Below are 17,004 nucleotides of genomic sequence, written 5' to 3' on the forward strand. Positions count from 1 at the left end.
TATTGTTCCCACCCAATTGGGGATGGGTATTCACCCTAAGCTGAAGCTCTGGCCCTGTGAATATTTCAGAGAGATTAACCAAACTGATTCACTGATATCCCCTAAATATCCTACTTAATATTATATATTTAATATATATGGCAATATATAGAGAGATGTTTCTTATAGAATTATATTGAACAGTCAAAAACTCAGCTTGGTTCTGTCACTGTAACTTCAATGAGAAGCAGAATCTTTCCATATACAATATGTTTTTTTTCCCTCTCCCAATTTGTGACCTGTTTTTGGTAAAGTCATTTCAAAATCATGAAATTTTTAAATAAAAATTATTTCAACAGAGGAGGAAACAACTTGGTACCATCCAAAATGCATGTTAGATGCAAGACTCTGAAATGCTATAATGTACAGGGATACCAAAACTACCACCTATAGTTTCCTTCTCTGGATGTTACTGTTTACACAATTAACAGCAGGAAAAGTCAAAAGGAAGTAGACAATGGAAATTATCTTACTAGATTGGTATTTTAAATATAGGAAAGTATAATGGTATTATGAATGCCATTATATGGTTACTATTGGTTACGGTGACTCTTAACAGTGACCATTACTTCTAGCTGTTTCCCACAAACAAACTTTTATACAAACTTTGTCTCTTTGTCTGTGTGTGGTCTCAGTTCTGACAATGAAAGTATCACATTTCAAGTAATGTAGTCAAGGGTAAATTTGGCTGAACTGAGTTTACCCACTTCTTGCTTGGGGTATATGGTATTTAGTTTAGGTTAGATTACTCACTTTTTTTTACTAGTACATAACAGTGTATTTCCTAAATTTGTGGGCTTCTGCTCATAAACAGTGGCATGGGTTAGATTACATAACCCCCCCTGGGAGCTGCCACCTAATGTGCCAAGACTACTTCTGCCCCTGCTTTCCCCATCAGCTCAGGACTCCAGCACCCTGTCTTTCTGAGCCAGACATGCCCGTCTGCTCCAGCACAGACCCAGGGTCTGAATTACTTGCCCCAAAGCTGCAGGTTTTACTGAAAGCAGCTTACAGAAGTATTCTTGTCTTTAACACCCAGATACCCAACTCCCAATGGAGTCTAAAACCCACATAAATCCATTTTACCCAGTATAAAGCTCATACAAGGTAAACTCATAAATTGTTCGCCCTCTATAACACTGATAGAGAGATATGCACAGCTGTTTGCCCACCCACCCCCCCAAGTATTAATACATACTCTGAGTTAATTAATAGGTAAAAAGTGATTTTATTAAATACAGAAAACAGGTTTTAAGTGGTTCCAAATAGTAACAGACAGAACGAAGTGAATTACCAAGCAAAATAAAACAAAACACACAAATCTAAGCCTAATGCAGTAATACAACTGAGTACAGATAATATCTCACCCTGAAAGATGTTTCAATATGTTTCTTTCACAGATTGGATGTCTTCCTAGTCTGGGCACAATCCTTTCCCCTGGTACAGCCCTTGTTCCAGATCAGGTGGCAGCTAGTGGATTCCTCATGATGGCTCTCACTTTTCTTTGTTCCACCTAATTATATATCTTTTGCATAAGGCAGGAATCCTTTGTCCCTCTGGGTTCCCATTCCCCTCTTCTCAATGGAAAAGCACCAGGTTAAAGATAGATTCCAGTTCAGGTGACATGATCATATGTTACTGTAAGACTTCATTATCCACTTGCCAGCACACACATATCAGGTAAAACAGACGGGCATCTCCGGCTCAGCAATACAGGGTTCTGGGGTCCCGAGCTGGCAGGGAAAGCAGGAGCAGAAGTAGTCTTGGCACATCAGGTGGGAGCTCCCAAGGAGGGGGTTCTGTGATCTAACCGTCACAGTTTTGTCCATTTGCATGGAGGAAAATAATACAATAAAATAAATTAATAACAAAACCTCCTAAAACACAAATAATGATTGCTTTAATGTATGGGAAAAGATAACATCCAGATTTTCAAATATGTTGTTGGTAGAATACTTGCTAAATCAGTGGTGAGCAAACTTTTTAGTCTGAGGGTCACATCAGGGAACAGAATTTGCATAACATACCATGAATGCTTACTAAATTGGGGTTGGGGTGTAGGAGGGGGTGAGAGCTCTGGCTGGGCTGCGGGCTCTGGGGTGGGGCTAGGGATGAGAGGTATGGGGTGCAGGAGGGTGCTGCAGCCTGGGATCAAGGGGTTTGGAGAGCAGGAGGGGGATCAGGGCTGGGGCAGGGGGTTGGGGAGTGGGGAGAGGCTCAGAGGTGCAGGCTCTGAGCAGTGCTTACCTCAAGCGGCTTTCGGAAGCAGTGACATGTCCCTTCTCCAGCTCCTATGCAGAGGCGCTGCATGCTGCCCCCATCAGCAGGCACCACCCCTGCAGCTCCCATTCAAGCTTGTAGGAGCCAAAGCGGGGTCATGCGGCTGCTTCCAGGAGCCACGTGCTGTGGCCCCTGACCCAGCATCCCAGCTGGAGTGCCAGAGGGGGGCAAGCCCCAGATCCCACTCCCCAGCAGGAACTCATGGGCAGGCTTAAAATAGCCTGCATGCCATAGTTTGCCCCTACGCTAAATAATCATAGCAATCACTTCTGAACTTCAAGTCTGAGCCTATAAAACTATAATTAACATACTAATTATGGTCTTATTGTGTGGGTGTTTTTGTTTTTGTTTTTATTAATTGGCTGACTCTTATTTTCAGTGAATTTCATTCAGAGTGATGCCAATGAATACTGAAGAACAACCACGCAGGATTCCACAATCTATCTAGTTACTAGTCAGTTACTGTGATGCTACTTAACATAGTGGTCTCCAACCTTTTTATGCTCAAGATCACTTTTTGAATTTAAGGGTAACCCAGGATCTGCCTCGATCCTTCCCCAAAGCCCTGCCCCACTCACTTCATCCCCCCATCTCTCCATCACTTGTTCTCCCCCACCCTCACTCACTTTCACTGGGCTGGGGTAGGGGGTTGGGATTTGGGAGGAGGTGTGGACTCTGTGCTGGAGCCAAGGGGTTTGCTGTGTGGGAGAAGGCTCTGGGCTGAGCCTGGGGCAGGGGGTTGGGGTGCAGGAGGGGGTGAGGGGTGCAAGTTCTGGGATGGAGTTTGGGTGCAGGAGGGGGCTCCGGGCTGGGCCAAAGTGTTGGAGTGCAAGAGAGGGTACAGGCTTTGGGAGGAGGGTCAAGGCTGGGGCAGAGTGTTGGGGTGCAGGAGATGGTACAGGGTACTGGCTTTGGGGGTGCTGGCCCGGGAAGGGGGGTCAGGGCTGAGGCTTGGGGTGGAGGAAGGGGTTCAGAGTGCTCCCTGCCTACCCTGGCCAACGCTCCCCTGTGGCCTCCTGGGAGGGGGTGCCGCACATGGCTCCATGCGCTGCCCCTCTCTGCAAGCACCGCCTCCATTGGCCACAGCTCCCTGTTCAATGGGAGTTGTGGGGGAGGTGCTTGCAGGCAGGAGCAGCACACAGAGGGAGACCCCTGCCCCATGGGGCCATGCTGGCTGCTTTCAGGAGCTGCATAGGGCTGGAGAAGGCAGGGAGCCTGTCTTAGTGGCAGCCCCGCTGTGCCAATGAAGCTCGCAATTGACTGGGATATCCTCTAGGCTTGACCAGTCGATCGCAATCAACCAGTTGGTGATCACTGATCTTGCACATGGATATGACACCATGATTAGTAATAACCATACACTACATTTATGAGCACAGACTTGGACACTATTGCTCTGATACTGCAAAGATTTAGGCACATGCATATCTTTGAAATGTAAATACTACAACTGAAAACAAATTCTATTCAAGTTAAGTACACGCCTAAATCTGTGCAGGATCATAGCCATGATCTCCACAATAATTGGGGGGTAAATAATATATGAGAGAATTATAATTAAACAGTTGTACTAATGACTTATTGCAAATTACTTATTAAAAATTGTATTCTCAGAGTTGAAGATCCCAAGGTGTATTCTCATGTTGATACACAGGGAGATATCCACATAAGGATAAACTTATTAATATTATCTTCAAGTATCTACATAAGTATTGATGCTGCATCAGCTTTTAAAACTCTAGTCATAAGAGGAAATTTCATTTCCTTTTCTTAATAAGAGGAAGCAAAGGTATTATATAACCACAGTTTTCAGGTTTTACGGAAAAGAAAGAGGCTGCATAAGTCAATTCTCTTCCATTGGGACTAAAGGTAAAAAACATCTTTTAATTATTGCTCACATTTTCATCCTTTTTTAATGAGAAAAGGGAAAGTCCTAAAAATACATTTCATCCCTCAGTGTTAAAAAGGCACCTCTATTACAGCTCAGTTTCTTCAGCAGCTAATAGAAAAATGTTATATATAATGTAGGATTCAAGGGAAGATAAATATCCAGTGAGATCAGCAAAGAAAGGCAGTATTCTATCTCTGAATAAATTTTGGAAATCTCCATTATTTTTGTGAAAGCATATTCTTCCTAAAGAGAATATCTTACTTTGTACTTTTAGTAATGTTTTAAAATTAAGAAATTGTGTCATGCTGGGTAGATTGTCAAACATAGTTATTGTAATGTATCAAATTGCTGGACTGCAAATTAAACATTTCTAGGCGTTTCTAACTGTATACAATAGTCCCCATTTAAAAATCAGCATTACTAACTGTTATTTATTCTTATTTCATAAGCACCATCCAGTTACCACAGAGTGCCATCTCAAATACCATAGTTTCCTCCTAAACTTAGAATAGGAAATAATTTTGTGCTATATGTTGGACAATGTTGGCTTTTAATAGTAACCTCTGTGCATGGTGTTACATTGTTAGTGCGGGAAAAGAAATGTGAAAGACAGAGTGAATGTAGGAAATGCACATACAGCTTTATAGGATATGAAATGAAATGTCTACTTTCAATATACGATAGCAAAACAAAAATGGTATTTTCTTCCATCCATGCAGATGGGATATATAATTTGTATCTAGTTTACAAAGCATACTAACAAGTAGCTTTGACTTGTATACATGTAACTAGCATAGTAAATCATAAATGAAATTTCTTATGGTTTCCTGCACTAAAACATCATCAAATTGCTTTTAAAAAATCAAAATTGTTGTGGATAATCAACATGCAAACTATTAAATATTGTAATCTGGATTTTTAGTAACTCAAGCCCAAAATTTACAATACTCTTAGTTCCTCAAAACTTTCCCTTTCATCTGTTCTCTCATTAGTGTTCTCACTAATAACCTCCCTCACCTCCCAAATAGAAATAAATAAAAGATTGAGTCTACTCCTCCCACCTCCAATAAATATAGGTATCATCAATGTTTCAAGTGAACTTTTACACTGAAGTTAGAGTCAGTGATTTTTCTTTTCTTTTCTTTTTGAAGAAACTGGAAAGCCTTTCAAAAGGATTAGCTTAATCTAAAACAAGTTAAGCTCTGACTTCTGCAATATTTTTCAAAGTTGTTTAATACTTTTCATCTCATTTACTTTTGGGCTCCTGTTCATATACTGATTGTATTGTTGATATGCTTCACTTTTGCTGGGAGTGGGCTTTGTTATAGATTATACGTGCTCAGCAGACATTTAAGTTCTTTACCTGTAATTGGAAATTCCTCACCCAGTCAGTTGTGGTAGCAGAGAAGATAAGCAATCTCAGTTGCAACCTTTTTTATTAGATCTATCTTGTATCCAGTTGTAGTATTTAATTATATCAATTCAGGATTAAATTTTGAAAGGGATAATTTAATGCAGTTGAATTACTGCAGGAGCTAAGAAAGTAAACTCGTGTGGTTTCATTTGAATATTTCTGAGCAGGTTATCATTTCAGCACTGGCTTCTGAATAATGCACCACAGTTTTAAGATATCAGGAATATTTCTCTTAGAAATAGAGAAGCTTAGTACATATTTATCTGAGTCCATCACATGCAAGTTTTTTAACCCTATATTTAGTTCCCCAAGACTCATCAGTACAATGAAATTTCACTGCCACAAAAGCAGAAATGATATTTTCTGGTCCTCATAACAGCTCTCTGGGCACTGGCATGTCTGGGTGTTAGAAGATATTATGTTAATATACTAATGTCCTATGAAAACTTTGATTAACATTCTATTTACTGTAGATTAAAATTAAAAATGATTTTTGGTCTCATCACAGTTCCTAACTGATTCTTGTCCAAATTGCAGAACCACCCCATACAACAGGCATAATTACTAATCTTTTGTTTTGTGTGTTTGTTTTTAAAGAGACCTATTTTGGCTAGATTTTAAGGAGTTTCTATAACTTAACCACTAATGATATTAGCTGTATAAGGAGAAGGAAGCTATGTGTGTGATAAATATCCTGTTTCAGGGTGGATAACATTTGCTTGCAACTGTCAGGGGGGGAACTTTCCCTCATTATACAAAATCTCACAGTTGTCTCAGGCCACTAGGGATAATGGTAGTGTTCTCCTTTGCACAACACTTTGAGATCTAAAGCTTTGATCTACAAGAGGTCAATAACCCATAACATTCTATTAGAAGAAGAGAACTACCATTTTGGGGGTATGTTCTCATTCAGTTAGAGAGTGAGAATTCAGTGAACTCAAGTACATGCATAAATGCTTTCCTAAGCTGAGGCCTTAATGTTTGATTAAGCTGTTATTTGTGAAGAAACATCTATGTAAAAAAGATTTAAAATATATATGCACTATTTTAGCCTATGACATTCAAAATATGGCAAGTTGTGAGGAAGATCATTCAGATGGAATTTTCTGCACAGACCGGCATTTTGATTGCGTCAAATTTGAAACCCTGTCTGAGAAAGCATTGCTTTCACTACGTAAGTACTTCGCATGAATAGAATGACTCCCTGCTCATTCCTACATCATCAGAGAATTACATTTATTATTTAAAAGATTTCAGTGGAAAATGATAGACTTCTTCCTAGATTATTTTCCTTTTGAAAAGACACATTACTTGTTTTATATTGACTATGTTACTCACTTAGGATGAAATTCATCTGCACCTTTTAAATCCTATATGAACACTGTTTAGTCATCTGCCTATTGTGGCTATGTGGAGATGCTCTTACAAATCCAATGGTCAAATGGTATGGAGGGATTGAAATCTTTATTCCAGCCCCAAAGTTTCCAGGAGTCAATCTGGCTCATGGCACAACTTAGATCAGCCCTTTCCTTGAGGGTACTCTATATCAGTGGTAGGCAACCTATGGCACAGATGCCGAAGGCGGCACGCTAGCTGATTTTCAGTGGCACTCACACTGCCCAGGTCCTGGCCACTGGTCCAGGGGGCTCTGCATTTTAATTTAATTTTAAATGAAGTTTCTTAAATATTTTAAAAAAACCTTATTTACTTTACATATATAACTAAACTATTGTTGTATTATAGACTTATAGAAAAAGACCTTCTAAAAATGTTAAAATGTATTACTGGCACATGAAACCTTAAATTAGAGTGAATAAATGAAGACTCGGCACACCAATTCTGAAAGGTTGCTGACCCCTGCTCTATATAATGCCCCTTCTCAATGGCCCCACGGGGTCTGTTCCATACCCTGGGAATGTATTGGCCATGCCTCCTTCCCCATCATTCTCCCTCTATTGGAGCCACGAATAGATGACTCAGCTCTAAGACAGCCATGTAATTTTCCATGCTGGGAGAATTTTCAGTTGCTCACTTAACAAGACTTTATGGCCTGTTTGGACTGTCAGCAAAGCCAGAATCTGAAATCTGGTCCTGTGTATCAAAATATTTGCCCTTTAAGAAAGGCCATTATGTTTAGATACTAAAACACTGGAGGTACCTGAAACTCCTGCAATCTAGTTTGGTATGTGTCTGCTACCCCAATTCCTAAAATTAGAGAAACATATTATTTTCTTTCAAAAAGCAACAATTATTCCAAAAGACTTTTTCAATGCAATATCCAACTGTAAAATAACAAAAAACTGAACCCAAAACCCTGTTAACTTGGAACTTGCCTCTTGTAATTTAGTCATTGTAATATAAATTATAAATACAAATATCCTTGAGGGATTTCATGAAGAGAACTATAGCACCAGAGATTTGATATTGAAGCTTTGAAAAAAATGAAAGCAAAGTTTAAACTTGATAACCAGCCATACATTTACTTTTAGTCTCTCTCTTACCTCTCATACTACCTTATTTCTTGAATCCATTGCAATAGCATTCAATACTTAGTGTAGTTTAAAACTGAGAAATAAGTGAGGGCTATTCACTTATCTTTCCTTTATATACTTCTGTTTAAAATAAAATCCTGTTTCAGCTAATAGTGTCATACAATGTTACCAGCTTTCGCAGGGTAATTTCACCATCCCAGATTTTGCCTATGCCCCCAAGAAAAACTCATAGGGATGAGCTTTATCTGAGGAAAGTATCTAATGATCCCCTCACTAACTTCCTCTCAATTCTTTCATTAGGGCCTGGAGTTTATTTCCCTGTGGAATACATCAGCCCCTCAAACCAGGCAGATTTGGAGGGTGGATATCTGCACGATTCCTGGCTTATCCACCTAGGGGCCATTTGCCTCTGTACTGAACAGGCCTCTAGTGCCATCCCTTCTTCCTCCTACCAGAGCGTGCCTCGGATGTAGCTTCTTTCTGGGCCCTTTTTCCCCCAGAGGGGAAAGATAATACAGCACCAGGATGTATTATATATTCTTCCTTAGGTCAATTAAGAGGGGAACAATGATGGCATTTTAACATCAAGAACTGGGCGGTGGTGGTGGCGGTGGAGGAAGGTGAGTACAGAAGCAGAAATCTCAGGGGAAAACTGGAGTCAGAAGAGTGCTTGATCTAGTAGCGAGAACCAGAAGACAAATCTATCTTTCTTAGTGATCTTGGTGACCACTAGTCCTACTGTGAGAATTGGCATTATTTTTTATTATTCAAATCACTGGTGCTTATCAACTGTAAAACATGTTTCCTGAAATATTTTTATTATTAAATTAAGAGCCCATGATTATTTTAAAGTTGTTTTTAGGGGGGTTAAAATTTTTTAATATCAAGAAAAATTACAGTGTAATATTATATATTCAGGCTCCTTCTATAGTCTGTTCAGGCAAAATTCCCATTATTTTCAGTGGGAATCTTGCCTGAGTAAGGGCAATGGGGTTGAAACCTCTATGTCTAATTCTTTGCAGGTCCAAAAAAGGTTACAGATATTCAAGGAAAACAGAAATGTTTTATGCTTGCCCTCAGTGTTCTCTATCTCCTTGTGTTTGCCATTGTCTTCGTAATCATCAAACTAGCAGGTAAACATTTCTATTTATTATACCAAAGGAAACAAACAGGAATGGGTATTTCTTAAACAAGAGATTTAGTAAAGCATGATTATGCCTGGAATGATTTTTACATCAGTGAAGAGCTAAAGTATGACTTAAGATTTGAATGTGCACTGTATACTAGGGTCAAATTTAATGCAGTGATGGTTAATGCTCCTGGATCAACTAAGCCCCAGTAGTTGTGTCCATCCACCCATATTTGTCACTGCTCCAGAAAAACAATGCTGCCTTCTTTGTGCACTAGAGTAGATATACTGGTTGTCATGTTTGCCTTTCTCTGTCTCCCTTGAGAACCAACCTTCATTTCCTCTGGGAGCACCATTGAGTAATTCCTTCAGGTGAAAATCCAAAGCTAATGCAAATTGGAAATAAGACACAAGATTTTAGCAGCAAAGTTAATTAACCATTGACACTGCCTATTGAAGGAAGCTGTAAATTCATCATAACTTGGAGATTTGAAATGGAGTCTGGATGTCTGTCTAAAAGACGTGCTCTAGTTCCATCACAAATTATTGGGCTTGATAGTTTTCACATACGTAGCCAAATAAATAAATAAATTCCCTCCACTGAAGAAATTGTTGGGCAGTAAATTCTGTGTTCTGTCCTATGTAGCAAGTCTGACTAGATGATCAATGTGGCTCTTCAGGCCTTAAAATGTACTAATCCTATCTAACAGAAAGCTGTCAGTTATGAGCCCTCTGATGGTTCTTGAACATTGTTTCAAAGTACAATATTAACACCCTACTGTTGCATAGAGTTCCATGCTGCTTATAGGTGGCCACTTGTGCTGACACAGAGCCATTGACTTCCATGGACGCATCACATGAGTGAAGAATCCACCAATATAGAGCTCCTTACAGGACTGGGGCATTTTTTCTGTATATAAAAACCACTCTCCTGTGTAAGTTTAAAGATCATTAAAATTCTTTCCTTGCTGGCGCTGTCTTATGTTAAAATAATGTCTTTTATAGTACATAATTCCCAAATTTTACAGTGATATTTTACTCTCTCTCTTTCAGAAAGGTTCTTTACTGCTGAATAAACATGTCCCTTATATATGTTTCAAGTAACTGGTTTTTTGTATCGCTAATAAGGCAAGGCTACATCTTCCTGAAAATATTCCATTAATATGTAAATAACTGAACTCCTTTGTGTAATGATTGGGGGCCTGATTCGAAGACCATTGAAGCTAATGGAAATAAACCATTGACTTTGGATAAAGCCCTGAAAAGAAACAGTCAAAGTAAATATATCCTTTAGAAATCACAAATAAAGACACTGAAAGATTAAAAGTGTGTGGGTTGGACAGAGCTGTGAAAGGCACAAGACAATATAAATGGAACACCAAAATTGTCATTATGGAAAAGATGTCATTTTTTGAGTTTTGTGGCAAAAAATCTGTGCAAATCTTTAATCGATATTGACATATTAAATAAAGTAGCCTACAGTACATCTTAATTAAATCCTGAGTACAGAGAGGCATTCAAATGTTCTTTGCTACAAAAAATATTCTTTTATTATACTCATTTCTTTTTATGATACACTTAATAGATTTTTTACCATTATGACTATTGTAATTTTCTTTTTACCAATTAAAATGGGACTTTCTAAGAACTGACAAGAAAATAAAAATTATCTGGCATCCAGATCTGCATTGCATTTTGTTCCCCATATACAGTGTATCATGATGCAACACAGAGACAGTGGGAAAGTTCATATCAAAGTGCTTTGCTCTCCCTGTCCTATGAGGAGTCCAAAGAAGCATATTGGCAGATCAGTCACAGATAGACTGGCCTGTATCAGGACTAATGTAGTCCCATCAGAAAGTGTGCCCCAAAGATGAGCATGAGAGATGGAGGGACCCAGAACAACAGCTACCATGAGGCACTACAGTGGCTCAGGTGGATACAGAAGTAAATGTCAACCTGACTCTAAAAAAAAAAAAAAAAAAAGATTTTCCCAGTGGAATATTTTGCCAAAATCAGTCTTTTCCCACAGAAAATTTAAATGTGGACGAAATCTATTTTTTTCAATGGGAAAATAGTTAGTTCTAAATTTTTCAATAAGCCCCAATTGTCATGATAAAACATTATGAGTCAGTGTCACCAAGAGATGACTGAAAAATCATTTAAAAATTCAAAAATTAGGGGACCAGAAGGGAGAACTGGTGTCTTGAATTTTCTCCAGAAAAACTTGTTAAAAAAATCAAAATTTGAAAAATGTCAAACAGCTGTAGTCATGTAGTGATGCAATCCACAATGAAACTATTGCCAAATCGGGTCAGGATGCTGCACTATGTTTACTTTGAGGCTCTCTGGAACGCCATTTCATGCAATATCTCCTCTCTTTTCTCCTCCCTCCCCCACTTCTCCCATCACCCCAGATACTGAGAGTAATACAACAATATCCTACTAACATCAGACCAATTACTCAGTATCCTTCTGAAACCTCATGTGTATCATGGGAAGAGCTTTAGCCTTTCTGCCTGGGACCATGAAGAGTGAGGGGAGCCCTGGTCAGGCTCTTGCTCTCCACAAGTGTCACATTTGTTATTATAAGTGCTGCTCTAGGACTGCAAGCTGAATATCTTCACTCTGCAAAACTTGCCCTCCCCTCCCCAATAGCCTGAAGCATGAGAGAGAAAGAATCAAACCCAGTTTGCCGGATGGCAGCACAGGCACTAACCACTTACCCAGGGCACTTTTCTCATATTGCTTGGAAATTTACAGTACCTGTTTCCATACAGATTTGGGAGAAATCACTTTAGCAATTGCGACAACCTGCAATAACAGTTTTCATACATAGGTTACAGTCAAATTTCTTTCTCAGTTGGGTGAATGTGCCTGGGGAGAGAGTCACAAGAGTGGAACTGAGAAGATATAGTTCACAAAAAATATTTAAAACCCCCCACAGTCACTTAGTGTAGGTGCTATTTACTTTCTCTCCAATGAAGCTGTTATTTCCTGATTCATGTATGGTCACACAGAGCCATTAGACTAGATTAACCACTGGTGTAACTCCAATAAGGTCAATGAATTTACATCAGGGATACATTTGGCTGAACATGTTTACATGCTTGGATGCAGGGCCTTGAACCAACCACTGAAAATCTGGAATCTCTCTGCCTCCTATTCAATGAAATCAGAGCAACATTTCCAGTAAAAAGCTTTTAAAGGAAACACAAAGGAAATAGTTACAAACAAGCTACTTTTAAGGTTAACATTGATTGATCCGAAAATGTTTCATGTAAACTACAATCACTGACTATTAATGCTGACAAAATTTCTAAAAATGGGAGTATTTTTTTCAGTTTGCATTAGCACCCATTTCACCAACAATACAGAACCCACTGTGTCTGCCTGGCATGAATAATAAGCATGTGTCAGTTTATCTGCATCTAGAATTAAGTTGTGGAACTTGTCTCCAATGAAATAGATGCTGAAAAATCAGCCTGCCCCTCTATATCTCTTCAGAATTGTTCTGAGAAGTAGAGAGATGACACAATACATAGATGATTTAACTCTGCCTCATCATGTATCACATAAGGCACTTAACACTTGTGGCCATTAATTTACTCACCCACAAGTTTACCAGTGGGGGTAAAAATAAAAAAGATCCCAGAAGTGTGCAGTACTGAGCAGCTATGAATGTCTCTGAAACATCTCATCACAACAAACATTAATTGGCTCCTCTGTTGGCCATCCTATCGAGAGACTGAATGAATTTAAAGATTAACGTAGTCTTTCCTTGATAGAAGTGGTCTTTCTAGACCTTCACAGAGAAAACTGGTGTGCAGTACTGGCAAATTTGTATGTAACTACCTAGGCTGTATATGTTCTTTGAATAAATAAAAGACTTCAAATCTCTATCTGTTAATCCAGCACCTTTCAAAAACACTAACTTCACCAAAAGAGTCATTATCAGTGGCTGCTTCAAAATATATGTCAGATTTGAAAAGCAAAATCTATATTCAGAAGAGAAGAGCTCCATTTAAGGACTAAGACAAGCTCTATGTGTTAATTACGTCTATTCTTGTTTTTTTCAAGCATCCAAATTGTGAAAGCCACTTCACCGAAACATGTAGAGATGTGGAGGAAATCCCGGCCCCATTGAAATCAATGGGGTTTTGTCATATTTTTATCCATGATCTCTACCCCCAAGGCTCAAGGACAAACTTTTAAAATGTGGGTGGTTAACGTTAGCCACTTAAATTAATTTCACTGATTTTTTTTTCAGTCAGGGCCAGCTCCAGGCACCAGCCGACCAAGTATATGCTTGGGGAGGCACCTCGGGGCAGGGCGACGCTCAGTTCTTTTGTTTTTCTTTTGGTTCGTCGGGGCAGGGTTGGAGGGTTTTTTTTGTTTCAGCGGCGCAGCTCTCGACAGGGCAGGGGCTGGCGCGGTGCTCAGAGGGGGGCGGGGGCGTGGCGGGGGGGCAGGGACTTGATGCTCGCAGGGGGGGTACAGCAGGGCTGCACTCTTCTTTTTTTCTTGGGGTGGCAAAAAAGTTAGAGCTGGCCCTGTTTCCAGTGAGCAGTTCTCATAATTTCATAGATTTTAAAACCAGAAGGGATCATTAGATCCTCAAGGCTGACCCCTGTGTGCATAAGGCATTGAATTTTCATACAGTTACTCTTGTACTGAATCCAATAAGTTGTGTTTGACTAAAGCATATCTTCCAGAAAAGCATCCAGTCTTGGTTTCTCCATCGTTTGATGTGTTCAAATCACAACTTTCCTTGGTAGTTTCTTCCAGTGGTTAATCACTATGAAAAATATTGTGCTTTATGAATTTGAACATCGCAAGTGAGTGTCCTATCAGACTGCAAAATCTTTCTCTCAGTCTCTCCTGTTGAAGCTGTTCCACTTTGCATAATGATTAAATATTAATTGGACCAAAGAGAGAGAGAAACTCTTTGGCAGGGGTGTCAAAACCAGGGGGACTAAAGGGTCCGTGCTTGCCCATTTTTTAATATGGGCATAATTTGGGGGGCAGGTGGCCATGTTGCCCCCAAAAACCGCAAGCCTGAGGCAAGTGCAGTGTAGTATAGCCAGAGGCTACGCTTCACAGCAGGGGAGCCGATGATCACAGTGCCAAGCTCTTCACAGTGCCGGAACTGAGATGGGTCTTAGTCACCCCTTATAAAGAGGCTTGGTCTCTCTTAATGGCTCCGGTCCTGCTCCTCCTTTTTGCCCTGAGCCTCTGCCCCCTGGCCAGGCTGGAAGCTGGAGCTGGGACATGGTATGAGCTGCACAGGAAGCCTAGACTTCTATGGGGAGCCCTGGACCCTCCATCTCTCCTGGGCAGGGGGCTGGTGGGCCTGAGAGCAGCCGGTGGGCCTGAGAGCAGCCCCTGGCCCATGTCCCTGCCCTCAGGGCACACTACCCAGGCGCTCCTTGCAGGATAGAGGTTTAAGAACAAATACAAAACTATAAATTAGGTCACTGATGGGAAAAAAAAAGATTGAGGGAAAGGACCAGGGTAACAATAAGATCACACTCAGAAAGGTCCATGTGGTTCTCTTACAATACAGTTTATTTAAATTTTTTATCTCACATGCTATGCCAATTCTGTGGGAACAAAGTAATTTTAACCCGTAATAGGAGGAATGCTGAGGTCCTGGATAACTTCTTTAAGAACAAATTATACAGTCTTGATACTTAATCTATTGATTTCATTATCTCAGAACCCTGTGTGATTAAATAATTGAAGAACTAGCAATAACAGTTGTATTTTCACTTGGAACTTTATTCAGTTCACGTGTCCGAGATGGAAAAGAACCTGAAGAATGACACTAATCTAGTTAGTGAGAATAACATACAACAGAGCTTCAATGGAGATTCTCCTGGCAAAGCAAGAGAAGGAAAAGAAGAGCAGAGAAAAATCATCACTGAAGCGTTACATAAAATTGTTAAAGAGATTTCAGAGCTGAAAACTAACCTTCACCAAAAGTCAGAGCATATCCAAAATCTAAGCACAGCAACTGAACAAAAGCTCTGGGAGGCTGGCCTTCAGATTAACACCTCAGCCTTAGCAATGCAAGTTTTTCGGAGGCTGATAGAAGATGTTCAGATCTCATTTAGGTTTCTGAATTTGACATTAGCTGATGTTCAGTCTGCTGCAGAAGACAGGAACAATAGATACACAGGAGAGTTCCTTAAACAGCAAGAGGTAGGAAGCTACATTGATTTTGTCACAAGATTTAAGGCATTGATAGGATCCCCCATCCACTGGCAAAGAAAAGGTAATAGCTTTGCCTTGTAGATGGTCAGACTGTTGTTCTTATGACTTATTTTGAAATACAGTTTCAGAAGGGCAGAGGGAACAGCTTTTCTTTCTGCAAGTGCAATTTATACCTACAAAATTCATTCTCATATTTTTGCACCAGGAAAATGAACTACATATGCAAATCAGACAACCTAGACCTCTTTCTACTTACCTGATTTGCACCTGACCATGAGATAATTAGTGCAATTATCCTAATTTTCATCCACAAAAGGAAGGATGTCCTTTTGAAAAATCACCCTGTCCCAAAGAGATCATGTTGGTGGGTTAACATTTTGTTCATTTACTTACATCCCAATAGGATTTAGGCTTTAAAAATCCTGCTAGGCATCTATCTGCATCTTTAGTTGCATTAATAAATACCTTTGAAAATCTGTCCCTTAGGAGAGTAAGTCTCATTGAAAGTCAATGGGACATAGCTTTCTAAATGCCTAAATCACTTTTGTAAATGAGACTTAGGTTGTGAAGTAGAACTTTGCAAATAACTGATGGAAAATTAAAAAAAACCAAAACATTTTGGGTTCAACCAAAATGAAACTGTTTTAAAATTTTTGGCAAACTGAAAATTTGAAATAATATATAGTTGAGGGCAAACAAAACATATTATTTGACCTGAAAGGAAGAATCTTGCTTCATTTTCAAGCTTTAAAATTTTTTTTAAATAAAAGTGAATTAAATTTCAAAGTGAAAAGTCATTTCAAATAAAAAAAATAAACATTTTGTTTAAAAAATGTCAGAACAAGATTTTTTTTCAGAACTTTTGTTTGCTTTTTCAGCTGAGATAATTCAATGAAATGGACTTGAATTCACTAAATGTTTCTGTCAATCCAAATCTGCATGTTTCAGAGGAAAAAAAGTATTGGCCAAAAAATTTCACCCAATTCTACTTCCAAGTTACTTAGACAGTTTGGAAATAATGTACCCAGAAACTCTTACTAGTGACTATAGTCCTGTACACTAGTCAATATAATAAACGATCAGACATAACTATTTCTTTTAGACAAATATAATGTACCCTTTTTTGTGCAGCAAGTTTTCAAGCATAACCATGCAGGTACTGTACTTAACTAAATGTTAAAAACCAAGGACCACATTCTAAACTAGTCATTCACACGTGCAAAATGAATGCAAAATGCTGCAAAATTATAATGGTAACACTTCATAATCACTTTCTGCTTCCTGGGCAAAAACCTCAGCTGGCCAAGATACATTCAGTGCAACTAAACAGTGGGTGGGGCTTTAAGGCAGCTTTGCATTCCTTCTGTTTGAGAGTCTCTCAGGAGAATGAGCTGATCCCTAGCATAACTTAAAGCAGCTGAGGATCACAAGGACATAGAGGGTATGTCTATGCTGCTTTTAAAAAGTACAGCTGGCCTGTGTCAACTGACTTAGGCTCATGAGACTTGGGCTAAGGGGCTGTTTAACTGTCGTGTAGACATTC

At 39.3% G+C, this 17,004-nt stretch overlaps 2 protein-coding genes across 2 annotated transcripts in view; one reads left to right on the top strand and one right to left on the bottom strand.

Moving 5' to 3' along the window:
- The window catches only part of LOC127048252 (uncharacterized), a 519,587-nt gene that overhangs the window by 398,540 nt on the left and 104,043 nt on the right, over positions 1-17,004 (bottom strand). The gene's annotated exons all lie outside the window — the stretch shown is intronic.
- MSR1 (macrophage scavenger receptor 1) overlaps positions 6,693-17,004 on the top strand; it is a 47,361-nt gene continuing 37,049 nt past the window's right edge. Inside the window, exons 1-3 of the mRNA XM_050947947.1 lie at positions 6,693-6,798; positions 9,139-9,249; positions 15,034-15,449. Coding sequence (XP_050803904.1) covers positions 6,693-6,798; positions 9,139-9,249; positions 15,034-15,449 — 633 coding nt within the window. The remainder of the gene's footprint in view (positions 6,799-9,138; positions 9,250-15,033; positions 15,450-17,004) is intronic.

This window comes from Gopherus flavomarginatus, chromosome 3 (genome assembly GCF_025201925.1).
Source record: "Gopherus flavomarginatus isolate rGopFla2 chromosome 3, rGopFla2.mat.asm, whole genome shotgun sequence".
In the NCBI taxonomy this organism is placed as follows: Eukaryota; Metazoa; Chordata; order Testudines; family Testudinidae; genus Gopherus; species Gopherus flavomarginatus.